Raw genomic sequence first — 24,477 nt, forward strand, 5'->3', positions numbered from 1 at the left:
GAGATGTGAATACATATTCAGAACCCTTTCACTCACCAGTCTTTTTTTTTTGCCTCTTTACACCAATGCATTTGGATTCACCATCTGCCAAAATAGGAATTGCTCCAGTCTTCACATAGGCTCATGCCTATTCAATAGTATCGTGCGTACTGCACATTTAAATTGCCAGTAGTGCACTTCATGATATCCTTATGGATGCTGTTCATCAACACTGCAGACATTTCACAAAATAAATGTTATCACCGTGCATTTGAAAATCCATGCATCATCATGCATCTAATTTCTTGTAGTTCTGTAAAGGCTGGATGTTCCTTCAGGGATTCCCAAATCAATAAGATTACCATGCAATCGGGCTGCTGTCTATCAGTTTTTCAGAATTGTCCAGGTGTAGGCTGATTTGAAGCATTGCTCTTATTTCATCCCACTTCTCAGCACCTGATTTGCTGCTATGAGCATTACACTGATGATGAAAGCGATAGCGAACGCACAGATGAGACTCTTCCTGACACAGGTCTGTTTGATTTGCTGTGTTGAACATGCTGCAGATGGAATCAAAATATATTTATTCTCTGAATTCATTTGAAACCACCACCATGTCTTGTTGCATTGGACTGTAAACAGTGTCCGAGATAAGAAGGGATGAAAACTGCCCGGTGAGAACAAATAAGGACATGTGCAGTTGTTTTTTCTTTGATTAGGACTCAAGTGTGGTTTAAATATCTCTGGCAAACAAGAGATAACTATGCTTATTTGTTAACTCATATGTAGGGTATATATTGATTAGCAATACATAAAAAAAGTTTAAAAGTAGTAATTGAAAGGTAAAGCATCTTATTATAGGGTCAATATTTATCAGCAGAGGAACTATCACTTGTTCTGGAAACAATAAATATGTAATCCTTACAACAAATCCACAAGGAGATAAATAGTTGTGTAATTTAAAAATATCAAAATACTTTTGGATGTAGGTTTGTTTGCTGAGCTGGAAGGTTTATTTCCAAATGTTTCATTACCCTACTAGGTAATATCTTCAGTGGGCCTCAGGTGAAGCAATGCTGAAAATCCCTGATTTCTATTTATATGTTTGGGTTTCTTTGGGTTGATGTTGTCATTTCCTGTGGTGAAGTCACTTTCTGTTCCTTTTCTCGGGGGGTTGTTGATAGCATTCTGGTTAAAATGCCGCGCTTCTAGGAGTTCACAAGGCCCACTGAAGATGCTACCTAGTAATGTAACAAAACGTATGGAAATGAACCTTGCAGCTCAGCGAGCAAACCTACATCCAAAACCTGAACCTGAGCGACAAATCTTCTCAAAACTTCTCAAAACTCGTTAACATCAAAATACCCATGTAAACATGTATTACAGATAATGTCTTAGAAAGTGAGGTTTGATCTTACAGAATAACATTAAAGGCTTTGCAGATATCATTTTCAATTCTGATTTTGGTACTGTCCTAATTCTTCCCTCATTACAGTGAGCCAATTATTTTGATGAAAGGTATATTTAAGTATGATACTTAAGTTTGGAATCATTTCAGAAATATCCAAAATTAACAAGCCATGCAGTACTATTGGATTGAATATTTAAGTGACAGCAGAATGTAACCACAATCTTTCATTAAACCTTTACTTTTCTTTGTCCTGAAGGAAATGTTGAACATTCTGTTAATTTTATTCACATTGTTCTTGGGGATTCAAAAGAATTTTTTTACTGTCTGCTTAGCATAAATAGAAATGTAGAAAGGTTTTCTACCAACTTCCATTTTTGAGTAAGAATTTCCATAGTGATTTCTTCTAGTGTTGTTGTTAGGGTATAGTAACAATAGAATTTTCTTGAAATGACATTTGATCTTAAGACCATAAGACATAAGAGTGGAAGCAAGGCCATTCGACCCATTGAGTCCACTCCGTCATTTAATCATGGCTGATGGGTATTTCAATTCCACTTACCCGCACTCGCCCCATAGCCCTTAATTCCTTGCAAGATCAAGAACTTATCAATCTCTGCCTTGAAGATACCCAACGTCCCAGCCTCCATGTGCTCTGTGGCAATGATTTCCACAGGCCCACCACTCTCTGGCTGAAGAAATGTCTCCTCATTTCCATTCTAAATTGACCCCCTCTAATTCTAAGGCAATGCCCACAGGTCCTAGCCTCCCCGCCTAACGAAAACAACTTCCCAGAGTCCACCCATCTAAGTCATGCATTATCTTGTAAGTTTCTATTAGATCTCTTCTCAACTTTCTAAACTCTAATGAATATGATCCCAGGATCCTCAGCTGATCATCATATGTTAGGCTAACATAGATCTTAAAGCATACTGTTTCATTGTGGTAAAATTGCAATATTTCAATATTGTCAAAACTATGCTACAGACAGGTAAAGACTGGGTGTACCCATATAATTGTCACATAGTCTCAAATTCTATCTGAGGTTCAAGTGACTAATAGAATGAGGTTATCCATATTGAGGGGATGACAAATTAGATTGGGAACTATTTTCATTTACTCCTGCACGGTTCATAGCTCGGATACAGTGGGAGCAGAGGCCCAGGAAGTCGGTACTCTCCTTATGCCATATGGACTAAAAGAATCAAATTAACACAATTTAAAAATGGGCCAAGGGAAGTGTTTCTGTTTGGTACTGTCTATTATTTATAATGTACATAGTCTTAACGGTTTAGATGAGACTTGAAATCATATTGGAAAATATTCAAAAGGAAAATATTGCAGATCCTGGAAAGCTGAAATAAAAGCAGAAAATGCTGGCAATGTTCAGCATTACTGGTAGAATCTGGATAGAGAAACAGAGGTATTGGTTCAGGTTGCTGACCTTTTGTCAAACTAGAAACTTTCAGTCAGGCTGGCTTCTGGGCAGAGAACCTTTTGGCAGTCTCACAAATCAACTGGGAAGTTAGAATTCCACAGTGTGTGGGGAACAGCAACTTCTGGTTTCCCCATTTGTCTTGCAGAACCGTCACATCTGGCAGGTCAAGTGTTAAAATTCAGCCTGCTAACTCTGTTTCATTCTTTACAGATATTGCCAGACCTGATGAGCGTTTTCAGCATTTTGTCTTCTTACTGAAAAGTGTTCATCCATTTTTCAAGTCTTATCAAAGAATGTGACATTCATTCAGACATACTTGGTGGATTTATGATGGGTGTAGAGATTTACTGGAAGCCAGAGACAGATTGGACAGTATTATACAAGACTTACTGTCAATGTCAACAGGACATTCTTCTGGGTTTACAACATGGCCTGCTTCTTCTGTCATGATTATATTTTCGATGTCCTTCATTGACAAATGTTCACAGAATGCCTCATAAAGGAGTCTCTTCAACTCTTCTACTGTCATTCTTTGCATATCGCACTGCAGGACAAATCAAATCCATCAAATTTGACCACCTGAGATTATAACATTGGTCTATAATGATATTGATTATACTGATAGCAACAACAATTATAATTTCTCTCTTCCAGTGACACTCTGCGGTTAGCTGATATGTTACTTTACTGTAACTTGAATTGGAATCTTAGTTGAGTTTCTTGCCTTTGTCCACTCATCTAAACATTTTGACCACTGGATTGTATAAATGAATACATTCTGGCTGATAAACTGAATTCATATTATAATTTAATTTTTAGCAAGAGATTTATTAGAAAGAGGTTTACTATCATTTGAAACCAAGACATGTTTTATGGTTTTAATCTAAATAAAAACAGTAACAATGGTTGGATTAATGAACATGATATCACTGTGTTATTTCCATATAAAAGTACTATTAAAGCACTATAAACAATTATTGTGTTTAAATACAACAATAGAATGTGATTGTATTCTATGAATGGTTATACGATGGCCACCCGATCTCAGTTGAATGGGTAGATAAAGAATGATGATCAAAACCAAATAAGTTTTCCCATCCCAGGGTATAAAGTAAGGCTAAAGGGTAATTCTGCTATGTGCTTTCAGATACTTGTCAACAAATGGAATTACATTCTGTGCAGGAAGGACATTGGCCAACCTTCTTATCCTGACAATCATCTCTTTGAGTTCTAATCAGCAGTGAGAAAATCTCATGAATTTGTTCTATTCCCAGTCAACTTGAGCCTCACCTACAGATGTCCTGGTAACACAGAAGTAAGTGACCCTTCAGTCGTGTAACCATAGCCAGCTCACTACAGAGTATCTCTTTGGGGGTGCAGTCATCATGCACTCAACTCATGACCCTGCCACAGAAATGTTGCTGACTCAGTGGTGAACAATCTGGCAATCTCTGCATTCTACTATACCTCTATATTCTGTTTCGCCAGGAGATACCTAGTATTCATCTGAGACAGCTACCTTTCTTGGCTAAGGTCAACCATGCTTTACTGCTGTAAAGCAGGGTGCTAAATCTAGATTAGAGTGGTGCTGGAAAAGCACAGCAGGTTAGGCAGCATTCAAGGAACAGGAAAATTGGTGTTTCGGGCAAAAGCTCCTCATCAGGAAAAGAGGCAGGGTGCCTGCAGAGTGGAGAGATAAATGGGAGGGGGGGGGGGGGGGGAGGTGAAGTGGGGAGAAAGTAGCATAGAGTACAATAGGTGAGTGGGGGTGAGGATGGAGGTGATAGGTTCAGGACATGGTTGAAGAGCTTCAGGGCAGAGGAGCTGACTTGGGGTTGCAGTGTGAGAGAGAGAGACTCACTGAGATTCTTGTAGAGAGAGGAGGAAAACTTCTTCAAGGTAGGCATCAGTTTTCCTCCTCTCTCTAAAAGAATCTCAGTGAGTCTCTCTCTCTCACTGCAACCCCCAGGTCATCTCCTCTGCCCTGAAGCTCTTCAACCATGTCCTGAACCTATCACCTCCATCCCCATCCCCATTCACCTATTTGCTCTATGCTACTTTCTCCCCACCCCCACCCCCCTCTCATATATCTCTCCACTCTGCAGGCACCCTGCCTCTATTCCTGATGAAGGGCTTTTTCCTGAAACATCAATTTTCCTGCTCCTAGGATGCTGCCTGCCCTGCTGTGCTTTTCCAGCCCCACTCTAATTTAGTCTCTGGTTTCCAGCATCTGCAGTCCTTGTTTTTACCTTTTTGCTAAGAAAGTAAGCTTACATGGAGGTTTGTATTTTCAAGTAGTTTGCTGTTGGCCCTTATTCAACCTCTCAATGTTACTTGCAGCCCTGTAAATGAACGCAACTCTCCTAAAAACAAGCTGCCTGTTGACATCACCAGACTATCCAGGATATTAAGGCTCGGCCTGGGATTCAATTACAGGTTGGCCTCAGGCTCCTTGATTCAGATGTACACTGCTTATGCAATGCTATTGATGTTATTGTATTATCTTAAATGTATTACTCAAGAAATTTTAGTTCATTATTCATTGTGCAATTTCATTGATGATTGTCAAAAGAGGCTTATTCATTCATTCATTCATTCATTCATTCACTGATCCTTTGGCTGATTAAAGGGTGATTGGCTGTGTAAAAGTTAAAATAATGTAGACTGGATAATGGAAGATCATTCAGATATTTAATAATCTGCCAACTGTGAATGATGAAAGTAGCTCAGTGGTTAGCACTGCTGCCTCACAGCATCAGGGAACCGGGTTCAATTCCAGTCCAAACTTTGTGGAGTTTACACATTCTGCCTGTGTCTGTGTAGGTTTTCTCCGGGTGCTCCAGTTTCCTCCCACAGTCCAAAGGTGTGCAGGTTAGGTGGGTTGGCCATGAGGAAATGCAGTCTTGTGGGGTTGGGGTATGTCTGGATGGGATGCTTGTTTGGAGGCCAAATAGCCTCTATCTGCATTTAGCGATTCTATAACTCTCTGATAAGAAAGCAGGGTGAAGGGATTAATGACTTATCTGAATGTAGCAGCTTAGGTAATATCTCTTGTCAAGTTGATGGCTTTACAGATGACAAGATTCTTCCTCTTAAATTTATCACAGAATCTTTGGAGAGCTATGATCAACTATCCATAATCATAATGTTCTCATGATGTACTGTCAAATGTAGATGCACTCTCGCATCCAAAACAGACCTGTTTCCAAATGAATCCAAAATCTGCACTTGTTCTAACATAGTTCTTCTTTCCTCCAGTGGCTTCATTAATGTTTGTTTCACTTGTGTAAATTGTAAAGAATCCTGAAATCCTCTACCTCTTGATTCATTGAGAATATTCATTCTCAAGGGACACATTGACTAGAGATCTCTAGATTGAAATGTTGCTGCAATCTGACTGGCATTTTGCTATTTCTTGTCCTAGTTAAGTATTTCAATTTATCCCTATGTGCTTATTTCTTTCAATTGCTTTGCTGGTGGTTACTCAAACTTTCAGATTCAATTTAAGTTCTTGTAAAAGCCTCTTTCTAACATCATTGGCCCAATTACTCGGATGTGAGAAAGCTGGCAAAGGGTAGTTGGCGGTTGGATAGTGGAGGGAGGTGGAATGAGTTTGTGGTGGGAAAAGGAGGCTTTGTCTCCCCAATGAACACCCGGTGATCACTCCTATTAATACTGTCAGAGGTGAATTGGTGAGGTCAAGGTCAAATAAGTTGTTGCATCTTATTGATTCCCTCACCAGCGGTCTCAGACCCAGTCTAGCAGCTCTGTCCTGTATGACTCCGTCAATAGTGATGCAACTGAATTACTCTTGCTGATGGACTTTGAAGTCCCCCAACTAGAGGACATTCTGTGCTCTTGCCACTATCAGTGCTCTGCTTTTTCTGAGTGATGTTTAATATGGTGAAGTACTGATACATCATACAGGGTTGGTGGGGGAGGGGCAATCTAAGTGGTGATTAGTAGGGGCTTTTCTTGTCCACGTTTGGCCTAATGACAAGAGACCTCATTTGGTTTGGAGTCAACATTGAGGGCTCCCAAGGTAACTCTCTCCCAGCTATTCCACTGTGCCATCACCTCCGGTGGATCGTTTCTGCTGGTGGGACAGGAGTAGTGATGGTCATGTCTGGGACAGAATCAATTGTCAGTAAGGTATGATTCCACAACTGTGCCAAACTATTGATTGACCAGTCTCTTCAGAGCAGCTTTTCAATTTTGCCACAATGCCTCAAAGTTGGTAAGGAGGATTTTGCAGGGTCAACAGGGCTAGGTTTGCCATTGCTGCTTCTGGTGCCTTGGTCAATGCTGGGTGATCCATCTGATTTTACTCCTTGCTTTAGACTTTTGGACGTTTTTGATACGGCAGTTCAGAGTCAACCTATATGGCCCTGACTACATAGGCCCCAATTAGGGTAGGAACAGTAGATTTCCTCCCTAAAGTGATTTTGCAACAACCCACAATGGATACGTTAAACTGTCTTTTTAATTTCAGATTTTTATTTGTTGAGTATAAACTTTACCATCTGCTGTGGTGGGATTTGAATCCACATCACTAAACCATTAACTCGGCTTTGTCCGGAGGCTCACTGAAGATGTTACCTAGTATGGTGACGAAACATCTAAAAATGAATCTTCTAGCTCAGTGAGTGAACCTACATCCACATTAACTTGGATGCTAATCCAATAACAATACCGTTTCACTACCACCTCCCATCGATGCACATCCTGCCGAAATTAACCACAGGAATCTTTTCAATGTTTTCAGTAGGTTGATGGGTGGTAAAAGCAGCTGGGGAGTGGATGCTAAATAACAGCAGGGCAGGCGATGGTGGTGAAATTTGAGATTGAGGGATGGCTGAGATCATGGAGAATGGATTCTGAGATCCTGGTAGGGTACAGAAGTGAGTAGTTTTCTGATAGCAGAATTAGCAAAAAGACTGATATAATGGAGAGAGAACTTGCCCTAATTTTCTGGTCCACAAACGATGCCAGTATTATAGGAGAAACTAAGGACTGCAGATGCTGGAGATCAGAGCTGAAAATGTGTTGCTGGAAAAGCGCAGCAGGTCAGGCAGCATCCAAGGAGCAGGAAAATCGATGTTTCAGGCATGAGCCCTTCATTCCTGAAGAACGGCTCATGCTCAAAACAGTCGATTCTCCTGCTCCCTGGATGCTGCCTGACCTGCTGTGCTTTTCCAGCAACACAATGTCAGTATTATACCTATCTCATGGATAGGATGTATCTCAACTCCGTTTAATTTAATGAATTACCGAACCCTGGGAAACAAGACCCAACTGTGCTTGAAAATTGATATTTTGGCTAAATGTCATCTTGCAACCTCACTATAAACAAAATGGGCAGGATGGGGTTGAATACATTTATTCATTCATAAGAAGGACAGAAGAATCAGATCAAGTGTAGACAATTCAGTTTCTCAAACCTGGTGCACCATTTGAACAATTATGTCTGACCCCAGCTTGTCCTCAACTCCACCTGCCTACTTGCTCATTATAATGGTTAACCCATTACTGATTAAAACTCTGTCTATCTCCTCCTTAAGTCTATTCTGTGTCCTTGTGTCCATTGCACTCGGGGATAGTGAATTCCACAGATTCATGACTCTTTGAGATAAATAATTCCTCATTATCTCTGTTTTAAATTTGCAATCCCTTAGTCTTAAATTATGACTTTTCATTTTAGATTGCTCCACAAGGGAAAACACCTGCTCTGTGTCTATTTTCTCAATTCTCATTACTACCTTACATATGCTGCATGTCCTTTCATCTCATCCCATTAAACTCCAGCAATCATTGGCCTAAACTGCTCAGTCCCTCCTCGTAACTCAAGCCTGTCATCTCTGGAATTAATGTGATGAACCTTCTAGAAAACTGCCTGCAATTACATCCTGCCTCAATTAAGGGGTCCAAAACTGTACGCAGCACTCCAGATGCAGTCTCACCAATTCCTTGTACAATTGCAACAATATAACCCTGCTTTTATACTCAATTCTTTATGAATAAATGCCAAAATTCCATTTGCCCTCCTTATTACCTGCTGTATCTGCATACTAGCTTTTTGCGACTCATGTACAAGGGCACCCAGACCCTATGCTCTTAGTCATTTTGAAGTTTCTACATTTAGATAAATGATGCTTTTTAGTTTTCTGACCAAAGTTGATGATCTCACACTAATCCATTTTAAACTCCATTTGCCAAATTTTGTCCCGTTCACCTAATCTGTCCATAACCATTTGTAAATTTCTTAATTCATCATTGCAACTTACTTTCTCACCTATTTTAGCCTCATCTCCAAATTTGGCTATCGTACATTCTACTCCTGCATCCAAGACGTTAATGTAGATTGTAAGTAGTTGGGGCCCGAGGACTGAACTCTGTCGCAATCCATTAGTTGCCTCTTGTCCACCAGAAAAAGATGAGTTTATCCTGACTGCTCTCTGTTGATTATCCACTCTAATCCTGTATGATCTTACCATGTGTATTAACCTTTTGCGTGGCAAATGCCTTCGGGAATTCCAGATATATGACATCCATCTGCAGAACTTCCATTAGCTACTTTGCTTGTTACATCTTCAAATAACTTTAGCAAATTAGTCAAACACGATTTACCATTCATAAAACACGGGTGAATTCTGATTCCTTTTTTCTTGTTGGTTAATATTATTCTATAAGCCAAGAATCATTTTGACTCTGATCAGAATTTCCTCTAGAGGCCTACAGCTGCTTTTTATTGATAAAGTGTGAAAATTCAATTTATACTTGTCATGATTACAGACAAGAATCCCAAAGTACTTACAGAACATTAAACGTTCAATTCCAACATATATTTGTTCAAAGGGGACTTCTACAGGTAAAACATGACAGAGGAAGTAAATTCAGTGATTATCTGGCAGAGTGCTTTACAAATCCTGGGACTGCTACAGGAAAACCAAGGAGGAGATAATGGGAAGCTAACGATCCACCCCTTCAGCACCAAGCCATTTTCGGAAATGATGTATCTGTTTCACCCTTCCAGATTTGTAGGAAAATGAGAGGATAAGTCCCAACTGCACCCTTCCTCTGAATGTGTTAGTGGCCTGATGTACTCATGTGTTAATTAATGTCTTGTGAAAGACTACAACTTGAGAACACCGTTAAACACCACTTCTACATTGCAGGCACAAGAAGAAAACAGTCTCACTCCAAGCTGCCAGTCAACCACTGTTGAAAATAACCAGGACAAAAGAATTACAATTAACTTGCAAAGCCAAGAATTTTTAAAATTAACTGCTTGGGGGGATCCAAGATGGTGGCAATCTAAGAAGATCACATTGCAGAGTTCCGCACTGCAGCACAAGCGGGACAAAGTTTTAACCTGCCCTCTGCAGACCACCGTGATATCCTGGGACACTAAAGAGGTTGTGGAGACCCAGAAAACTGTTAAAAATCAACTTATCTGCATTTTCACCATCCAGAGATACCTAAGAAGGGAGGAGGAATGTCTGAGGCTGGGCCTGCGGCTGTTCAGACTCAATTTCTTACAGGCCCTTGTGAAGGAATTCGCAAAATCTAACGAGATGTTGGGTGAGCAGATAGAGAGAAGCTGGCCCCGATCTCTATCAGCTGCAGAAGCTGGGAGTCCAGAAGAAAAGGACGGATGAGGTAGAACACAGAGTAACAGTGGAAGCTGATACCGGTCCCTCCAAGGATAGGATCCAAGCTCTGGAGATAAAGGTCCGTAATTTGCTTGACCATGTTGATGATCACGAGAACAGGAGCAGGAGAAAAAGTATTCGGATCGTTGGTCTGCCGGAGGGTAACAAAGGTGAGCGGCCGGCAGAATGTATTGAGGACTGGTTGCCAAAATTCCTTAACTTGGAGTCTGGAATGAGATGCTTGAAGTTTGAGAGGGTTCACTGGGTCACGGCGCGGAGGTCAGGTCTGGATCAATGTCCTCGTCCTATCTTGGTGCGGTTTCATTATTATAGAGATAAGAAGAGAATCGTGGAAGCTTCCAAAATCCAGGGGAAGGATCCAATGGCCCTAGTTTACGAGGGCTCGAAGATCATGTTCTTCCAGGGCTTCTTAGCGGCAGGGATCCAGAAAAGCAAATCCTATGACGGTGTAAAGAGAAGACTGAGGGAGCTCGGGATCCTCTCTAGGTATCCGGCGGTGCTTCAGATCACCTTAGATGGATCTGTCCCTCTCTTTGGCACGTCAGAGAAGGCAAGAGACTTTGCGGACAAATTAACATAATCTGAACAATTTAGTATGTACAATTGGTAGTGTTAGATTAGATTAGATTCCCTACAGTGTGGAAACAGGTCCTTTGGCCCAACAAGTCCACACTGACCCTCCGAAGAGTAACACACCCAGACCCATTTCCCTCTGATTAATGCACCTAACACTATGGGCAATTTAGCACGGCCAATTCACCTGACTTGCACATCTTTGGACTGTGGGAGGAAACCCATGCAGACACAGGGAGAATGTACAAGGCTTTTAAAAAAAAGAGGAAGTCAGGTAGGAGTTTTCTTTTCCTATCTTTTTTATTAGCAATAATCTGGTCTAAACTTTGTTTGGCAGAGGTTGAGATGCATACTTTCAATTTCTAAGTTAAGTTATACCTAAGGATGGGTGGGGTACCTACCCTTTTTTTTCAAACTTTCTTTATTCATATTGCTATTCCATGGTGTATTTTCTTTCATTTCTGCTTGTGTTTGTGGTGTGACACTAGTTAGGAGGAAGGAAAATGGTTGTGATGGTCAGATGCCTACTTACAGGCAGTTTATGCCCGGTTTAGGTATTTAAATACCTGGGCTGTAGTACTGGCAGTAGTATGGGAAATTGGGTTTTGGGATGTGTAGATGCCCCCTTTGGGGAGGGGGTGAGTTCCCTATTCAGCACTGTTGGCGCTTTATATGTTGGTTTGTTTTTGTTGTATATTGGCTTTGTTGTACATTGTATAGTTTTGTAGGTTTGTTACTGTAGAGGTTTTAATGTTTGTAGTTGTTATGTTCGATGGATCTTGCAACACTAAGGCTGCGGTGATTTGTGGTTTGAGTTCCTCCTGTCTGGAATTTTAATGTTACTGCAGAAGGTTATGGCTAATGAATTGATTAAATGGTACACCTGAAACATCAAGGGGAGTCACTCAAAAGTTAAGAGGAATAAGGTACTTTTGAGTCTTAGAAAGGAAAAGGTGGATATTACTTTGTTACAGGAGATACACTTGGATGAAAGGGGACATTTGAGACTCCAGCGGAATGACTTTGATCTGGTTTATTTTTCATCTTTTAATACCAGAAGTAGGGGAGTGGCTATGTTGGTCAGGAGGAATCTCCCAAATAAATTAAAGACACACCTGGGAAGTTTGTAATTCTCAAAGCCCTGATAAACAGGGAAGAATAAATGTTTATTGACCTCCGGCCAATCCCTCAAATTTCTGGTAGATGTTTTCTCTGAAATGATCAGTCCTGAGTCCAGGCACATCATTATAGAGAAAGATTTTAATTGTCTTATGAATCCTATGGTAGACAGGTTACCCAAAGGCGACCCCCCCACCCCCCCGCCCAACCCCACCATGGATACCCTCTGTGTAAACTAAACAATTAGTGGATCTGTGTGTTGACTTAGGGTTGGTGGACGTCTGGAGGTGTCTCCACCCTACAGGCAGGGATTTTACATTTTTTCCAATCTACACAGATGTCACGTCAGGATTGATTTTTTTCTGACCCCTGCAGCAACCTTGGACTTGGTGATCAGTAATATTACGATTGGTAATATTACTATATCCAATCACGCTCCAGTGTACCTGTTGGTTAAGTTAAGGACGTTACAGTGGCCAAGGTACTGGCGAATACATTCCTTTCCCTCAAGGATAATAAGTTTGTGGAGTACTTCTCTAGGGAATTTTGGGTGTTTCTAGACATCAACTCAGGCTCGGCTAGTAGCCAGTCCGTCCTTTGGGAAACCGCCAAAACCTATGCCAGGGGGTTAGTTGTCTCCTATTCTGCCAGTCAGAAGCGGCAGAAGGCCGAGCAGCAACGTCTCTTTGAAGCACAGTTGAAGGCAGCCGAGATGGCTTACTTTGACAGGCCCTCGTTGGTCAAGCTACAGAGGATTACGGCACTAGTGTCTGCATTGAATTCCATGCTCACGCAGACAGCAAAGAAGGATTTTACTTTCACAAAGCAAAGGTTATATGAGCATGGTGACAAGCCAGGCAAGTACCTAGCATAGCTCACCAGGAAAAGGAGTGCCCCTCAAGCCATTACATCGATTACGGAAGGGCCTGGGAACCCTAGTATATGATTTCAAAAAGATTAAAGTGGCATTCCAGAGATTTTACTCTGAGTTATACCAATCTGAGGGTTGTGAGGAAGGGTCGGTCAAGATGGAGTCCTTTTCCAAGGATCTGGATCTCCCAGGCGTGGCCCCCAACAAGAGTCTTTTCTCAATGCCCCCTTATCAGAGCAAGAGGTACAGGAGGCTGTGAAGCAGCTTCAGAGTGGAAAGGTGCAAACCTGATGGACTTCCCAAGGAATTCTAAAAGAAATTTATAAACATGCTGTCAGGCCCGATGCTCAACATGTCCAATGGCTCATACAGTCATGATCGTCTCCCCCCCCATCTCTGAGAGAAGCTAATATTTTGCTTATTCTTAAAAAAAAGGAAGGTCCCAGAGGACTGTGCTTCATACAGGCCCATCTCACTCTTAAATGTGAGAGTCTCAAAGACTCTTGCGTTAAGGCTGGACACTGTGTTGTTACCTTGTATTGTTAAAGGTTTCAGACAGGCTTCATAAAGGGCCACTAATCCTTCAATAATGTTAGGAGGCTGCTTAATGTAATTCAACAGTCAATACAAGGATTGGTGATTTCTCTAAGTGGAAAGAAGGCATTTGACTGAGTTGAGTGGCCATACCTTTTTTTATACTCTGGGGGTGGTTTGGCTTGGATGAAGCCTTTAACAGGTGGGTAAAGGTTCTTTCCAGTGACTCTCTCACTGCAATTGTCACTAATGGGGTACAATCAAGCAATTTTAACATTTTCGGAGCAGTCGGCAGGGCTGTCCCCTTTTGCCACTGCTTTTTACATTGGTGATTGAACCATTGGTGGAGACCATTCATAGGGATTATAATATATCAGCTCCAGAAGTGGGGTCAAAATTACATAATATTTTGTTGGACATGGATGATGTCCTCATTTTTTTGTCAAATCCAGCCGTGTTGGTGCCACGCCTGATAGAATGCATCAGCACGTTTGGTAACTTTTCGGGGTACAAGATTAATTTTGCAAAATCAGAGGCTATGCCTATGGGTGGTCTTACGAAGGTGCTAGGTCTTGAGAGCAAATATTGATTCCCATTTAAAAGGAAAACTAGGGAGAAAATAGGACCCTCCAAAAATCAGCAAGGCGGCCTTTGTGTGGAGCCGCAGAGAAGGGGGGAGATACTAAACGGGTATTTTGCATCAATATTTACCGTGGAAAAGGATATGGAAGATATAGACTGTAGGGAAATAGATGGTGACACCTTGTAAAATGTTCAGATTACAGAGGAGGAAGTGTTGAATATCTTGAAATGCATAAAGACATGATCAGGTGTACCCTAGAAATCTGATGGAAGCTAGAGAAGTGATTGCTAGGTCTCCTACTGAGATATTTGTATCATCAATAGTCACAGGTGAGGTGCCGGAAGACTGGAGGTTGGATAACATGGTGCCACTGTTTAAGAAGGGTAGTAAGGACAAGCCAGGGAACTACAGACCGGTGAGCCTGACATCGATGGTGAGTAAGTTGCTGGAAGGATCCTGAGGGACAGGATGTACATGTATTTGGAAAGGCAAGGACTGATTAGGGATAGTCAGCATGGCTTTGTATGTGGGAAATCATGTCTCACAAACTTGATTGAGTCTTTTGAAGAAGTAAAAAAGAGGATTGATGAGGGCAGAGTGGTAGATGTGATCTATATGGACTTCAGTATGGCGTTTGACAAGGTTCCCCATGGGAGACTGATTAACAAGGTTAGATCTCACGGAATACAGGGAGAACTAGCCATTTGGATACAGAACTGGCTCAAAGGTAGAAGACAGAGGGTGGTGGTGGAGGGTTGTTTTTCAGACTGGAGGCCTGTGACCAGTTGAGTGCCACAAGGATCGGTGCTGTGTCCTCTAATTTTGTCATTTACATAAATGATTTGGATGCGAGCATAAGAGGTACAGTTAGTAAGTTTGCAGATGACACCAAAATTGGAAGTATAGTAGACAGCAAAGAGAGTTACCTCTGATTACAACAGGATCTTGACCAGGTGGGCCAAAGGGCAGAGAAGTGGCAAATGGAGTTTAATTCAGATAAATGTGAGGTGCTGCATTTTGGGAAAGAAAATCTTAACAGGATGTATATATTTAATGGTAAGGTCCTCAGGAGTGTTACCGACAAAAAGAGACCTTGGAGTGCAGGTTCATAGCTCTTTGAAAGTGAAGTTACAAGTAGATAGGATAGTGAAGAAGGTGTTTGGTATGCTTTCCTTTATTGGTCAGAGTATTGAGTACAGGAGTTGGGAGGTCATATTACAGCTGTACACGACATTGGTTAGGCCACTGTTGGAATATTGCATGCAATTCTGGTCTCCTTCCTATGGGAAAGATGTTGTGAAAGTTGAAAGGGTTCAGAAAAGATTTACAAGGATGTTACCAGGGTTGGGAGATCTGACCTACAGGGAGAGACTGAACAGGCTGGGCTGTTTTCCCTGGAGCATTGGAGGGAGAGGGGTGACCTTATAGAGGTTTACAAAATTATGAGGGGCATAGATAGGGTAAGTAGGCAAAGTCTTTTCCCTAGGGTCGGTGAGCCCAGAACTGAAGTGCACAGGTTTAAGGTGAGAGGGGAAAGATATAAAAGAGTCCCAAGGAGCAACTTTTTCACACAGAGGGTGGTACATGTATGGAATGAGCTGCCTGAGGATGTGGTGGAGGCTGCTACAATTGCAACAGTTAAAAGGCATTTTGGTGCGTATATGAATAGGAAGGGTTTGGATGGATATGGGCTGGGTGCTGGCAGGTGGGACTAGATTAGGTTGGGATATCTGGTTGGGTTGGACCGAAGGGTCTGTTTCCATGCTGTACATCTCTATGAATCTATGACTCTAAGTGGTCACTGGCGGTTTTTGTGTATTTGGGCGTATTCACTCCAATTTTTGATTGGTTGTTCAAAGCTAATTTCGTTCAATTATTCAACAAAATTAAACAAGAACTTCAAAGATGGGAGGCAATTTCAGTCTCATGATTAGGTCGGATAGCGCTTATTAAGATGACTATTCTCCCTCGTTTCATATACCCTATACGGATGTTCCTCCTGAGTTTTGATAAGCAAACGTTCAGGAGACTGAATGGCTGGTTCAGCACATTTATTTGGCATCATAAGTGGCCCCTTATTAAATTAGCTAAACAGCAATTGCCTCACAGATTGGGGAGAGTGGATCTCCTGGACATTTAAAACTATAAACTAAGCTCGCTTTTATCTTACGTGAGTGACTGGGCTTGTGGGGACCCTCTTTCAATATGGTTAGATATCGAAACCTCCCAGGCAAAGTGCCCCCTTACTAGCTTGTTATTTTTGGACAAAATGAGGACAGTTAGGGAATAGTTATCAATACTGTTAAAGCATGGAGGGCAATTTGACAGAGGGAAGGCAATATTGGCAAAGCATCTTCTCTTACACCTTTAATGGGTATGCTGCATTTTCAACTGGAGATGATAGGTTCAGGATTCAAATGTTGGGCAGCCAGGGGTGTGTCGTGCATGGGCGATTTATTTGAGGGAGACATAATGATGTCCTTTGATCAGTTAGCATGGAAATACGAGCAATGTAACAGGGAACTCTTTCGTTTTTTTCAAGTTAGGGATTTTACTCAAATAAAAACTACACTTTTGACTGATCCCTACACATCCAACATAGGAAGAATACTCAGTGCTAAGAATACATATTTTGTCAGCACATTATATCATTAATTGGGGGGGGGCGCTCCCTCAGATGAGTTTGATCGACTCTGCTGGGTGTTGAGAAAGTGAGCTCGGCTTTGAGGTCTCCTCAGAGGCATGGGAGGATATTTGGGAAAAAGCAAGAAAGATATCAACTTGCAGTAGGACCCATGCTTTACAGTTGAAGATTCTCCACATGGTCCACTTGGCTCTAGATTATTTATCAAAATTTGTCAAAGGGGTATCTTCAACATGTCCCAAGTGCAAGGTTGGTACGGGCACTCTTACCCATTGTCTCTGGTCCTGCGGTAGGCTTGAAACATACTAGAGCACCGTGGCGGGTGTAATGGAGGGGATTTTGGGTGTAAGGGTGGAGAAGGACCACATCTCTCTTCTTCTTGGCCTGCCCAGTGTGTTTCCTGTAGACGCTCATAAGAAAAAACTTTTCAACATCCTCACTTTCTGTACAAGAAAAAATATCTTGTTAGGTTGGGTATCCGAAAAACCCCCAGACCTGTTGGGTTGGCGGAAGATTGTGATGGAACATAGACCCTTGGATTTTCTCACAACTTTGGTACACCACAAAACCAAGAATTTCTATAAGACATGGCAGCCCATTTTGGAATACCTCCATACAGATTTGTCTGCCACACTAACAAGGGCTTTTATATAGCTGTAACAATTGTGCTTTACGAGTCCAATATCCAGAGAGGAGGAACTGCAAACATCTGCATATGTGAAAACTAATGTTCTTGATATTCGACAGTAAGTGTTTTGTTTGGCTGAGTTGTGTTATTATTATTTTAGTTCGTTGTTAGTTATTATTTATTTAGTTAAGTAGTTTGAATTTTTTTATGTACATATTTTTACGTTTGTACATGAGGGTGGTTTGGGTTTTTTACATTTTTTTGGTGTTCGTCCTTTGTATTGTTTTGAATTGTATTGTTTTGTATTTGTTGTAATATTAAAAACCTATTTTTCAATAAAAATATATTCTTTAAAAAATTAACTGCTCAACTATCACCATCAACACAACCAGAATCATTCAATGTAACAGTCAAAATTCTCTATTATCTGCTGTGTATGTGTGTTGTGTTATTATTTCTTCTGGTTTTAATAAGTAATAAACTCTTTTGCTAACTCATCATTTGGTTCAGGCAAAGGGCACTGACAGGAAAGTGGTCCTTTGTAAATTAACCTTGTTGCGATTAACTGGGAGAGCATGTGAATAAAGAAGGGAAGCTGATTCAACCCTACTTTCCCAGGAGCTTAATGATTAGAGGTATTCTATCTGCAACTATAACAAATTGGGAAAACTTGTCCAAGATCTCGCCATAACAGTACTAGAGAGGCACCCAGCCATTGGGCCAGATTGTTGACTATTTCCTTAACATAAAATTGTCCCATCTTCTTGGGATGATCTCCATAAATTCCATCTTCAATGGTCTTCTATTTAAGAAATGCAAGTACTTCACCAGTGCCTTCCTGCCTACACTGGAAGGCAATGTAACAGTTCAAACAACTTTTGACTATTCGTTGGGATAATGTGTTGGGACAATCTGAACGACCTTTTGTGTCCCCAAAGCTTTTCCAACTGCTTGCTGTATTATACACTGCCCTAATTTAACTGAGAACAGTTCTATGAATAACAAATAAAAAAGGTTTAAGAGCTTTAAAAGTGCTGCTGAATGTTTAATTACTTTCAGTTCAAAGAAATGACAACAAGCTTCCTGCACTTTTGACGCAAAGACAGAATTAATATTGATATAGTGGCCATAACATGTCATTGACTATTAAGAGGGTAATTGACCACAGGGGCATGATTGATGCTTCCATATAGAGGCTATCAACACTGATGAAAGTTAATGCAGAAGTGGTTTCCTGTTGAACTATTGTCTAACTATAGCTTGGTTCATATGATTCAGCTACTCATTGAATAAATGTGCACAAAAATGCTCTGTGGTAGAATAGTTTCATTGAGGTGCATATCATTTTAGTCATGATGAGGAGTTCAACAATTTTTGTGGTAACTTCAACCTAATCTGTCTCATGGCAATTAGGTGTAAAATTGGTACATTCCATTTCATTGAATTAAATATTGGGTGGAGTGCACAACCGGCATTCCATCTGACCCCAATACCTGATCCCCTCGCGAGTTCACAGAATCGGAATTGTTTCAGCGCAGATAGAGGCCACTCAGTCCATCACATCTTTGAGCATTTTGACTTAGTGTCAAACCATTGCTTCTTCCCAACAACTTTCTCCATTGTTCCTTTTAAATCGTCATTCATGAATTCACTCCTCCTGAGTGCACTGATGGATGTTGGCTGCACCCACAATGCTCGAAACGTCGAATTCCCTATTCCTGAGATGCTGCCTAACCTGCTGTGCTTTAACCAGCAACACATTTTCAGCTGCACCCACAATTCCAGGCAGTGCTTTCCGAAACCTAACTACTCACTGCATGAGAAAGATTTTTCTCTCAAACAACATCTGCTTGTTTTGCAAAACATTTTGAAACTCTGCCCTTTGGTTTTCAATCCTTTTATGAATTGGAACAATGTCTCCCCAGCTACATTACCCAACTCCTTGAAGGCTTTGAAAACCTCTCCTCAGCCTTCTCCTTTTCACAGAAACAAATTGCAATTTCTCCAATCTATCATCATAACTGCAGTGTCTCATTCCATTCTTGTGGCTACAATGTGACTCCCTACTGAGTTGCCTCATCCATATTCCCTGTATTAGTGGCTTGTTGAAGGTAAAAAGGAACTGCAGCCTGCAGATTACTTCCTGAGCATTGTAAATGCTTTGTCCCCTTGGGAGCTAACAATTGATAAAACATGAGGAAGTATTGCTTGGATTTGAATCTCTGAAATTCTGCAAGAGTGTGCTTCGTGAAGATTTTTCCCAATTGCATTTGTCCCTGAGCTGAATGTAATGTAGGAAAAGAGCAATCCTTGAAAAGCTATTGCTCTCAAAGGATATCTGTTTTCCTCAAAGGTTGCACTTTGGTATAAAAAAGAAAAGAACAAAACTTTTTTTTTGTTAATATAGATCACAGACTGGATTTTAATTGGTGCTTGATTGACTGCAGTCCTTACGTCCCATTGAAACTGAATGACAGGCCAATTCAGTTAATCTGAAGAGTCAGAAGGATAGATCTTCACCTCTTACATCTTTCTTGAACTCATAATGTTTGCCACGAAGCTCCTGGTTAGACATAGCATGGTTAGCCATTAAAGACATGATGTGCATATTTTGAGTCTTGCAGTCAACTAGGTGCTGCTCTGTACATTTTACTGACTCTAAGATCACCTTATCATGAGCTAACTGGCAATGTGTTTGAAAGTAGAGCTTAATACAATTGCTCTATTCATAATGTTATATACTAGTTTCATTCATGGGCATTGTCAACACTTGAAATGAGTAAACTTCCCATTTTCCTACATTCCAGTAAATATTCAAATTAGCCAAGCAAAGCCTGAGGATAAGGTTCAGGCCAGTTTTGCATCTCTTAGTCGGAGTGTGCGGGCTAATTGCAAATTGTCCTAATTACCCACCATATGTTCAGCATTAAATTGCTACTAACTGTGTTTTCATAAAGTGCACATAAATACTAGTTTTGGGTTAGTTGCGTAAATTCTTCAATGATTTTGCAAGAAGAGATTAAATCAAAAACTCACTGGGGCACTGGCCTTTGGAGAGTTTTTGATTGTTTAAAAATTGTATCATTTGGATCAGTTAACTTGTACAATGCAAGTAAATTTCAGCACCCGATAATCTACTAGATTTGGATAGTGGCTCTCCAGAATGTTCTTTAATGAAGTGTTAAAATGAATAGGTCAAAGTTTTCTTAGGTAATTTAACCTACATATGAATTATGAGCAGGTATAGGTCAATTGAACCCTTAAGCCTGTTTTGCCATTCAATAAGATCACAGCTGACTGGACTGTAACCTCACATCTATGTTGCAAACTACCCTGATCTTTTTTCAACTTCTTATGGAACAAGAATCTTTATTATATATAAAAAATATTCGAGGGCTGTGGTTTTCATGAAGCGAGTTCCAAAAAAATCATGACTCTGACTGGAAAAAAATTTGCCTTGTGGCAGTTGTAAATGAATAACTGGTGATTCTTAAACAATGATTATTTAATGATTCTGTCAGAGGAAATGTCATCTCCACATCCACCATGCCAATACCCTGCAAGATCTTATATATTTCAATCAATTCACCTCTTACTCTTCTTAATCCAGTCAAGCCCTCTCCTCATTAGACAACCTTCATAAGATATCCTGCCCATTCCAGTATTCATTGGGTGAACTTCCTCTAAAGTGCTTCCATTATATTTACACTCTTCCTTAAATAAGATGACCAAAACTATACGTAGCACTCCAGATGTGGTTGCATCAATGCCTTGAATGACTGAAACAGAATATTCCTACTTTTGTATTCAATTCCTCTTGTGGTAAATTATAACACTCCTTTAGTTTTCCTAATTGTTTGCATACTAATCTTTTGTGATTTGTAAGCCAGAAGTGCACAGATCTCTCGCATTTCAGAGCTTTGAAGCATATTATCATTCTGTTAAGATTTTTCTTTCTTATTCTTGCCAAAGTGGACAATTTCACAGCATCCTCTATTTGCCAGATCGTTACCCATTCAATTAGCCTGTTTGTATTCTTTTGTAGCCTATGTCCTCATCACAACTTACTTTCTGGGCCTAACTTTGGAACATAGGCAAATTTGGCAAACATGCCTTCCCTCCCTTCATCCAAGTGATTTTTATAAATTGTGACCAGTTGAGATTCCAGCATCAATCCCTGTGGGACACCACTTGTTGTATCTTGCCAGCCCGAGAAAAGACCTATGTTTTTCCTGGAACGATATGGAGCTTCCACATGCTCCAGCTGTGAAACATCAATTGCTCTGCCTTCCTTAATTTTTTTGACTTAACTAAAATATTTTATACAATTGTCTATTCATTGATGTCAAAAGAATAGAGTAAACCATGTTAATAGATACTTACTAAATAACTAGCTCCTTCTCCTGCAGTGAAATTTTCAGCCCAAGGCCAACCTGAGTTTGCCAGCTGTATTTATAGACAGAAGTGGATAGTGCAGATGCTGGAAATCAGGGTCTACATTAGAGTGGGACTGGAAAAGCACAGCAGGTCAGGCAACATCTGAGCAGGAAAATCGACGTTTCGTGCAGAAGCCCTTCATTCCTGACGAAGAGCTTTTTGCCCGAAATGTTGATTTTCCTGCTCCTCGGATGCTGTGACCTGCTGTGCTTTTCCAGCACCTAATCTATCTGTAGTTTAATGCTCCTAACACAAAAGGCCAAGCTGACTCACTCACAGAAGAACTGTCTTCTCACTTTAACAAGCATATTGTTCATTAAAAGCATCAACTATGACTCAGTAGGTAACACTCTCACAGGGCTGAATGGCCTACTCCTGCTCCCAAATTCTATGTCCCACATTCACGTGTTCCTCTGTCACTCAGTGTGACTTCATAGACGTGGCATTATTTCAAATAAAAAGTAGGGGAATTCTCCCCTGTATCCTGGTTTATAATTGTTGCTCAATCAACATCATTACAACAGATTATTTAATGGTAATCTCATTAAAGTTGGTGTGTTCAACTGGCTGCTGCATTTACAGAAATTATCCCTGCTTCCATTCGACAACCAGTCATTAGTACCTCATGGATGGCTTTCCCAGCATTATTATTGCAAGACTGAACAAAATTGCTAAGTTTAAATAAGTGCAAGGCTGCCAGGCTGAAAATTGTTGGAAATTGGTTGCAGCTTTATCTCCCCTGCACTCCTAAAGATATTTACTAAACAGACACTTGACAAATACGTTTCCACTAGACAAAAAAAATCAAAAGAACAGTAAATCTCAAACAAAAACAGAACTTGCTGGAAAGTCTCAGCAGGTCTGGCAGCATCTGTGGAGAGAAATCAGAGTGAATATTTCAAGTCTGGTGATCCTTCTTTACAGAAAGGTTCTGAAGAAAGGTCACTGGACCTGAAACATTAACCCTGATTTCTCTCCATAAACACTGTTCTACTGAATTTTGCAGTTCCAAACAAAAGGTCATTCAGCTATTTGTTGGTGCTGCAGCTGTTCAGTTGTAAGTAACACTACAGGATAAAGTCACAGGTATGTTTCTTTCTGCTTCTGTTCAGAAAACAAATATTATTTAGAAGCGAAGGATGACGTGAACCTTAAATGTCTAAACAAAGTCAAAACTGACCTACTCAGCTATTTTAACCTGAACTGGAGCAATTTAGGTTCAGGATTCATTTTGATATTCTTTGGGGATTTAATTCTTCGTATGTTGGAGCGCATGTTATTTTCTTAAGAGTTTCTCCATTGACTTTAATGGAAAGAGTAATAGTTTCTACCCCTGGTTCTGAGATCGAGGCCTTGTAGCAAAATGGTACTGTCCCACTCTGAGGCTTGATGGCCAAGGGAAGTTCATTCGTAACATGGCCAAATGGATTGAATGTGAACTTGTAATTCTTTCCAACGCAGCTCAATGGCACGGGTGAGAGGGGAATGATTCCTCCTGGTCAGCCATTTGATGGAAAGAAATTTGGAACCTCTGCCATCACTATCCAAATGACAACGTGCTTATAGCAATCTGTGTTGGCAAAGCAACTCAGACTATTTGGGGAGACAGTTGGATGGATGGCTGGTCTGGATCAGATTGGCGATAAGAGAACAGGACTCGATCATCATTCTGGTTGCAGTGTACTCAGCACCTGCTTCCTTCCCCCTACCCCCCTGGAGATTGTGGCATTATGTCTTGTACTCACCATCAGGCAGAGAACACAAGAAAAATAAGATCCAGATTACCGAGGGAATACATGTCTCTAACTTTTTCTGGTTATTGTTCGTTGAGCAGCAATAGGAGTAGAAAATGACTCATGATTTATTTAATTCTCACAGTACATTTACTTCATTTCTCACTGGAGTTGGACTAGCGAAGGCTGTAGGATAAGCGTGAATGGTGAGAGACCAAGATGTATTTATTATCTCTGACTGGAGCTGTTTTTCAGATAATGACAGCTGGGTAAGGAAGCAAATCTGTCGGTGCTGAACATTATGGAGGAGGAAAGAGAACAGAAATGGTTTAAGGACCTTTGAGAGGAGAAGAGATTTTTACAGAATTTACACATCTCAACCCAATGAAGAACAGCATGCAAAGTGTCTGTAATATGAGTGGTATGTGATCTCAGACCTTTCTTAGCAAGAGACTATTGCAAGCTTCTTAGCATGAGCAGGAGATATCACACTGAACAGTTAGTATATAATTCACTGCTATTTACTGAGCTGTCCTCCTCACCATTATCAGGAATTAGATGCAACAGTGATATGCAACTTCAATGTTACCAGACACAAGACACTCCCTTGGTACAATGTGGAACTGATCACAGCAATGTTACTATTCATACATATGCAGGCATTACCAGTTGTTCTAGCAATGTTCAACTGATCGGTTATTTTCTGAGAAGTTCTCATTACTCACATCTTGGATGAATCAATGCCCACATTGTGGACTGCTGAGGGAAGGTTGGATGTAGTTGGGAAAAGAGAGAATACAAAGTTGGGCCTTGGGAAAAAGAGCCCAGAGTTTTATGTTTCCTGTATGAGTGCGCTG

At 40.7% G+C, this 24,477-nt stretch overlaps 1 protein-coding gene across 1 annotated transcript in view; it reads right to left on the reverse strand.

The window, feature by feature from the left end:
- Nucleotides 1-411: 411 nt before the first annotated feature.
- LOC132827357 (calcium-binding protein 7) overlaps nucleotides 412-24,477 on the reverse strand; it is a 62,959-nt gene continuing 38,893 nt past the window's right edge. The window contains exons 4-5 of the mRNA XM_060844012.1: nucleotides 3,216-3,369; nucleotides 412-539 (exon numbers count right to left, since the gene is read on the reverse strand). Of these exons, the coding sequence (XP_060699995.1) occupies nucleotides 412-539; nucleotides 3,216-3,369 (282 nt within the window). The remainder of the gene's footprint in view (nucleotides 540-3,215; nucleotides 3,370-24,477) is intronic.

The sequence above is a fragment of the Hemiscyllium ocellatum genome, chromosome 24, assembly GCF_020745735.1.
Source record: "Hemiscyllium ocellatum isolate sHemOce1 chromosome 24, sHemOce1.pat.X.cur, whole genome shotgun sequence".
In the NCBI taxonomy this organism is placed as follows: domain Eukaryota; kingdom Metazoa; phylum Chordata; class Chondrichthyes; order Orectolobiformes; family Hemiscylliidae; genus Hemiscyllium; species Hemiscyllium ocellatum.